Source organism: Panulirus ornatus, chromosome 21 (genome assembly GCF_036320965.1).
Source record: "Panulirus ornatus isolate Po-2019 chromosome 21, ASM3632096v1, whole genome shotgun sequence".
Taxonomy (NCBI): Eukaryota; Metazoa; Arthropoda; class Malacostraca; order Decapoda; family Palinuridae; genus Panulirus; species Panulirus ornatus.
The window spans coordinates 12288882-12296519 of NC_092244.1; the positions used below are offsets into that span (position 1 = coordinate 12288882).

Sequence of the window (7638 nt, forward strand, 5' to 3'; positions counted from 1 at the left end):
GGATGGTTTAAAATCCGTATTTTTCTTCTCTTTTTCCCCCCCCCCCCTTATCATGAACATTGTTCACTATTTGATTTTTTAATTGCCGTAAAAAAAACTATGATGAGCTGAACTCATTGGCGGTCTCCTTGTAGATAATTTATGCACAGCATTTTAGTATTTATTTATGATACAAGCTCTTGATTTATATGTTGTTATGTCCATCAGTTCGAGAAATCCTACAGACTTCATATTTACCGAGTGATTTTCTCTCTTCAAATGAATACTGTCATGAACACTGACAGTTTCCTAATAGATAGTTCATGCAGAGCAAATAAAATTCTACTTTATATGTTCTCTCCATGAGTTGTGAAACGATACAGATAAGCTGTGCGATTTGTTGCACCCTTTGTAAGTGATAGGAGATTTACAGAATATGTTTTTTTTTCTTACTGATTTTAGATATATAAATGTGTACGTGTGTTTGTGTGTGTCAGGTCTAGAGAAGCTGCGTGTCCTGGACCTAAGCATGAACCAGCTTTCACGTCTGGATGGGGTGCAGTTTCCTCCACTACCCCACCTTCGGAAACTGGACCTGCGGGAGAACCGCCTCTCCTACATCCACAACTATGCCTTCTCCAACCTCAACCTCCTGTATTCGTTGCGGTAAGTTCCCAAGGAAGTGGCACTTCAGTTATATTTACATTGTTCAAAATGTGATAATATGATAATAGGAACTGAGGCTAGGCCTTTATTTTTTCCCCTTCTAAGACAAGAACTTAGTACTAAGAGAAAGGTTCTAATGGTGTCTTGATATCTTTGGACCATCTCCAGAAAAGACTGTGTTTGTACCAATCTTAGATTTTGGATAGTATTCCTAGTCTCCTGAAGATTGCAAACATTATTCATAATTATAAAATACTCTCCTTCTTCCCATGATTGATTGATTTATACTGGTAATGCAGTGTTGTTAATATTGTTGTATCCCCATCAGTCATGCTTATTCTTCCTGTTAAGGCAGATCCCAGTATAAGACAGCAACACTTAACATAACTGAGTGCCAATCTATATTAAGACTGATACTCCAGGATGCAGTCTGTTGTATGAGAGAAGTAAAAATCAGGTGTTTTACATTGGTTGTTTTACAAATGATCAAACAGTAGTGGGGCTTATGCTTTTCTTTTTTTTGTGGTCTCATATACCTCTTGTTATTTTTCTTCTCATTTAGAATTTTGAAAGTTATGTCCTATAATATCCTGATTACCATCAGGTTGGACGATTGTGGTTCATTGATGATTTTGTACATATTGTTATAAAACTCTTATCACGTTTACTGCATAATCTTTGCCAGTTAGGGAACTACATTAATGAGCATTTGTATGAAGTGATTGAATTAATCTGAATATATAGAAATATGTCTTTTGGTATTTATAAAAACATGTCTTACAAGATACAATTTTCATCATGCTGGGACTGTATAATAAAAATATTTTGTCATTTAGGTAAATGATTTTTGTGGCATTTGCATTTTTAATGATTATTAAGGAAAATAAATGAGATGCTTATCCCAACATTTATTGAATGAATTCAATATACTGAAAGAAGCTGTATAGTGATCAATAATAGTACTGTTATGCATTCTTAAACTTTAGATGAATCTGTTGAGAGTCCCATAAAATGCAAAGACAACTTTGGTGTTGCAAAATATCAGTCTATCAACACCCTCTCATAATAAGTGTGAAATGAGACTTTAGGGCTTAAGATGATTGTCTTTCCCTTTGGTTAGAGTAATATGGGTAACTAGCAACTGGAGCAAAATGGGTATGGTATAGTACTATTGGTAATTTTGATGAAATTAGATTATAGATTGTTAGGTATCAAAATCTGTGATGAGCTCTAGAGTGAAAAGATGTTAAATAGAGCTTAGATTAAGCCTGGGTTGAGGCGAAAGTTAGCATAGGTTTAGTGCAACATGAGCTGTATTTTGGAAAAATTTATATCAATGTACTCGAGATTCACAATGAAATTTTGATGGGAAAGGCAGGAGAAGGAGTGAAATAGAGTTATGAATTACTATAAGATAACATTAACATATAAGATGAAATAATAGTAAGATAGAGAGTGAGGTAACATCGATATCTACAGATGTTATATCTAATACCAATCTGTTGAATCAAAGTTAAGGTATTCATTAAAGATAATATGATGCAGTTAAGTATAAGTATGTTTTAGAGAAGGTCATTTAGATTAAGAATGAAATACGGTTAAGGTCTAGACATTTACGACAAAATGGTTAAGGTTTACAGGAGAAGACAAACTATTGTTAAAGTCTAAAAGAGAAGACTTGGAATGCTGAAAGATGTGGAAGACATAGAGTAGTGAAGGCCCTGAAGAGGAGACATGAGATGAAATTAAATTAAGGGTGAGATTTAGTGAAACACGGTTGAGATAATTTTCATAACGCAGACAGGATGTACCTCAGATGCTTATTAAAGGTAGAAAAACAATGAGATTTAAAATGAGAAAAGATTGAGAGTGAAATATGGAAAAGATCTCCAGTGAAATGTTAAGATTTATTTGGTAGAGATGTTTTAAAGCTCTTGAGTGAATTATGGTAAAAAACATTAGTGAAAGATATACTTACTGATTATAGAAATCTCAGTTTTAACAATTGTTTGTGGCTCCCTTTCTCAGGTTATCAGGTAACCAGCTCAAATTGGTGCAACCAGAACTGTTCCAAAACAACTCCAACCTGGTGGAATTAGAGCTGCATGACAACCTTTGGGAGTGTGACTGTTTCCTTAAGAGCCTTGTCCTGTGGATGAAAACTAAGTCTCTTCTCCAAGTAAGTCCTGCATCCTCTGTTTTTGGTGTTTTGAAAATTTTATTGTAGATATGATACTTTTTCATTTTAAGATGTAGAATAGAATGATGCACATTAACATAATGATGATGAACTTTTTTTTTCTTCTCTAGATGCATGTTACCTGCCATTCACCTGAGCGAGTGTCTGGTCGAAGGTGGGACAGTGTATCTGATGATGAGCTGGCATGCCGACCAGATCTCATTGTACCTCAGCCTGAAATTCCAGCCACACTGGGACAGAATGCTTCCATGACTTGCCGTGCAAAAGGGGATCCCTTACCCCAGCTGAAGTGGGTTATGCATGGGAGAGTCTTGACTAACATGTCAATCATTCCATTCTCACAGCCAGAGCAGAGATATGTGGTAAATGAGGTTGTTGAAGGTGGTGAACGATGGACACAGCTGACAGTGACACATGTGTCAGATCATGACTTTACCTTTTACACTTGCGTGGCTGATAACCTGGCTGGATTAGTAGAGAAAAATATATCACTTGTCCCAGCTGCTCCAACACAGACTGAAGCAATTACCCCACAAACTGGTCTTGACCTGTATATTATTATTGCTATAGTAGTAGGTGGCCTGCTTTTAGTGATTCTGATTATTGTCTTGATTTGTTGCTGTGTGAAGAAGCGCAAAAATAATGATCCTAAACCTCGACCTGTTAACGGTGTGGCTAGTGGGAATCATATAGAGCACAAAAACGTAATGATTGTTAATCCGGTTGAAAAGCCACCACGTAAGTATGAGAAGGTTCCGCAGACAGACCTTGAATTATCAGCCCTGAATGCTGATCCAGGAGCTCACAGAAGTTATGATGAAGTGGACTACCCTGAAGCTGGTCCTGCCTCCCACCGCACTCCCCTAGCTACCCTAGAAGAAGAAGATGATGATATCCCTTCCCAGGACACTACCTTACCTCTAGACAACACTGCTACTTCACATAATGCTATGGTTGATTACATGGCACACTATCCAGACTTGCTGGACATGACACGTCCCAGAGCAGTATCACCAACACAACTGTCCTACCATTCACTGATGGCTCCCCAATTAACAGCACCTGGGGAGTGGCGCTACAGTTATATTCATCCAGCAGACTATTCTCATTACCCAGTAGCATATGTTCCTCCTCAACCAGTGCAACAGCGTCCTGGATATGTGACTCTCCCACGTAGGCATCGCTCACCATCGTGGGCTGGCCACCCGACAGTTGAACCAGAAACTTCACCACCACCACCTCCAGCAAGTGATGATGGGAAATTGGTACGCTTTGATCCAATCTACGACACTTTAGGACCGCGTACTACCGCAGATGGTACTTCTCGTACTGATCTTACCCGCCCAGCATTACGTGCTGCAGAGCCATACACGCCATGCACACCCCAGTCTCCAAACTCTCCACCTTCTCTTCCACCATATTACACTCCAGTCAGTCAGAGTACTCAGCCAGGGCATCTTAATCGGCGAAATCAAAGCTCTACATTACCACGCTCTACACCAAACTTGCTAGAAGGAAACAGTGGTTTGAGTCTCCCAAATCATGAGACCCCTTCCACTCACCTGGCCACACGCTCACGCTTGGCTGCCCACTCTCCCACACCGTCCAATGCCAGTACTGTACGCACTGCCTCTCCTGCTTATCATACAGTTTCTCCTGCTCACCATTCCCCACACCAGCCATCAATTAATGGCCATCACACGACACCCACCAAAACTTCACTGAGTTCCAGCAATGAGTCTGCCTTAGACTCGTCCTCTCAGCACAATAACAACAATAACAACAATAACACCTTGAGTGGTAAGAATGACTTGAACATGAGTGACATGAGCCAAGGTTCCTCAGGAGGCCCCATTTCAGTGGTGATGTCCGGAAAGAAGGTGCCACCAAAACCACCACCAAAGCCCAGTGGTAAGCGCTTGTCAGTATCTTCAACTGCTAGTGACTCGAGGAAATCTTCTCTTGTGGGTGAAAATGGCAGAGTCTTCCAAGATGAAGGACCTGATGGCACTGAAGTGTGAAAACAGGTCGTTTTAGTTTAAGCAGGACATTTCTGCTGTGGCAAGACACAAAAAGTGAGCTAAGTTGTAGTATTACCTGACAAAGATGGGATTGCTTAGCTGATGAGGATATGTCTGTACTGTGTAGGAGTGTTTTGGAAAGAGACAGACATTTAATGTAGATGAGAGATAGTGCAGCTATGATAAGGGTGAGAGGACATACTTTCAGGCTGCCTCTAGTGCTTCTTAGGCCTTCCAGTGTGTTGGAGATATTTTTCTGCACATGGTACTTTTGAATATAATTTTGTGCATCTTTATAAGTGCAGAAAATGATTTTCAGATGATTTATTGTGGAAGTATGCAAAGATAGGTGTCTTGCAAAAGCTGACTTATTAATGGGATTCTTAGAAAACAGTATACCCATTTCCCTAAAACAGTTATCTGGTGATGAGCCAATCTGCATTTAAGTATGGATGAAGCTCCATATGACTGTTGCAGCTTGCTGTGAATATAGAGTATAATCTTCAAACTGAAGTCGAAAATGTTAGTAAATAGAATTTGATTACTATGCTAAATATATATATTGTATTTTCATAACGCAGGTAGCACCAAATTTTGTATGTTCATATTTATTGATGAGAATATGCTTATGTGAAATTATAGTGCATATCTAGTGACCATTTGTGTATATTCTGCATCCGCATGAGCCAAGGCAACCCAACCAGACTGTAACTGTTTCATAAACTACCAAATTGTTACATGATTGTGATGCTGATATCGAAGGATTAAAGCTCTGAAGATAAAGGAGTTTGCTGCGGATCATGGGAAGCTTTGTGGAAGACATCAGCTGGTCACCATGTCCACTGACTTCATGATGCAGGGTTCTTATATGTAGGTTATTGCATAAGAGACATTAACCCCCTCCTGTGTGACAATTTTGTTTTTGATCTTGTGGTGTTTATTGTTGTAACTGTGATGTCATGATAATTATGGCATTGTTTACTATGGCCATGTTGGTCTGGATACTACTATCTCAAAATGAAAGTTACTTTTAAAGTCACGCAGAGTAAAGTGAGCTTATTTTCTTGGAGCTGTGTACTTGAACCCTGAGTAAATGACCAGTTTTAGTGTGGTGATGTTATCTGTTAGGCAAGTGTCAAACCTGACTTTAGAAGTACAAACTTGTAATAACAGTTGCTCTTTACAATCAATTAGCTAATGAATCTTTTATTTGAAATTTGTTTACATTGAAATTAGTATGTGCGGAAATTCCTCATGAATAAATTTTCTTGTCTTTGCTTTCAACCAAGGGAACAATTAGATGGTGCTTGCACTAGTGAAATTTGGTTTATAAGATTTATATAATACAAGTTTGTGGAGTTGAGTTTAGTTTGATCTACATGAAGTATCTTTCACTATGATGCAGTCATGTGCTAATTTTTTCAGCTTTGTAAAATTTTATTATTTTATTATACTTTTGAAAATTCCAAGTCTTGTAATTGGTTGCTGTAATATTTTTTCACATTATACTTTACCAAATTATTCTTTCCTTGAACGTTTTACAGAGGACTTCAGTATATTAAGATTTTGATCTCTTTACTATTTGAGTATTGAGAAATGAGTGCCAACTATATGTGGTGAAGGTGGAAAAATGAAAACATGGCAGGAAGACATTCAGAATGAAAGCAAACTTAGAGTTCTACCTACTCAGAAAGAGGAGGAGACAATACCTACATTGGGAATTGTCTACTTTCCTTCATTTCCCATGTGCTGAAATTCCTAAACTCCTCCTTTTCTGAGACTGGAGTAAATAATATTTCCGTGCACCTAGTAAATGGGAGTATTTAGTAGGAATGCATTTGTCAATCTTAGCAACACGTGTTTTTAGTTGATTTCAAAACATGCTCCTTGTTGCTGTTATGTCATGAAATGAATGTCATATTGAATTGTTTTAATATTTTTGTCAAAACTAGCGCATTTTCCTTACAGAAAAAAGACCTTATGATGTGAATGGCCAGGTCCTTCTTGCTCATTGAGATGTTAATCTTTGCTCAATTCCCTGCTTTTATCTCTCATCTGGCAGTGGCTGAATGTGACCCTGCATAGCAAGAAGTTGACAGGAAGAAACCATAGTAATCATCTTCAGTAAAAGTTTCAAGCGTATTCCCGTTAGAGAAAAATATCTCAGAAATGGAATGTGTTTAAGGGACAGATTTTGCATACATCACCAGATGCTGGGACTTGGGACCTTGAATGAAGGTGAATGTGTAACAGCTCTTCATTGGTGATGGTCTTGGGATTGGAGCAAGGTAGTGATGTTAGGGAAATCAAAGATTGATTGTGATAGGGTCAGTGGTGTGGCCTTTGTGATGTTTTAAGGAAAAGAATATGATGAAAAATGTTGGTGATATAGTCTTGGTTGTAGTGTAGGAGAGCATAAAGGACTGGCCATACTTAACATACATGTCGGCACAAAAAAAAAGAAGAACGACTGTCACCTTGTCAAACATTCCTACAGAACCAGTGTCCTCATAATTGTAAGGCACAAGTTGCAGTTAATAAATGAATACGTGAAATTAATACATTTCTTTTGGATATTCCAGATGAGTTTCTGAAGCTTATGAGTTATGAAACTCTCTGTATTTTTGCTTAATATTGCAGTATGTGATATTGCTCTTATGGAAACAAATTTTGAAGTGAGGATTCATGTGAATGAGAAAATACTTCATCCATCCATATCCAGAGTACCTTCCTACGTGTTTAGATGGCGTGCACAACTTCTCTGTATATCCA

The 7638-nt window shown here is 38.2% G+C and overlaps 1 protein-coding gene across 3 annotated transcripts in view; it reads left to right on the forward strand.

Annotated features, from left to right (window-relative positions):
- Positions 1-7425, forward strand: part of kek6 (kekkon 6) — a 398199-nt gene extending 390774 nt beyond the window's left edge. For all 3 annotated transcript variants that reach the window (XM_071675739.1, XM_071675737.1, XM_071675738.1), the window contains 3 exons: positions 477-645; positions 2674-2824; positions 2956-7425. In XM_071675739.1, coding sequence (XP_071531840.1) covers positions 477-645; positions 2674-2824; positions 2956-4866 — 2231 coding nt within the window. In that variant the 3' untranslated portion in view covers positions 4867-7425. The remainder of the gene's footprint in view (positions 1-476; positions 646-2673; positions 2825-2955) is intronic.
- Positions 7426-7638: the final 213 nt, after the last annotated feature.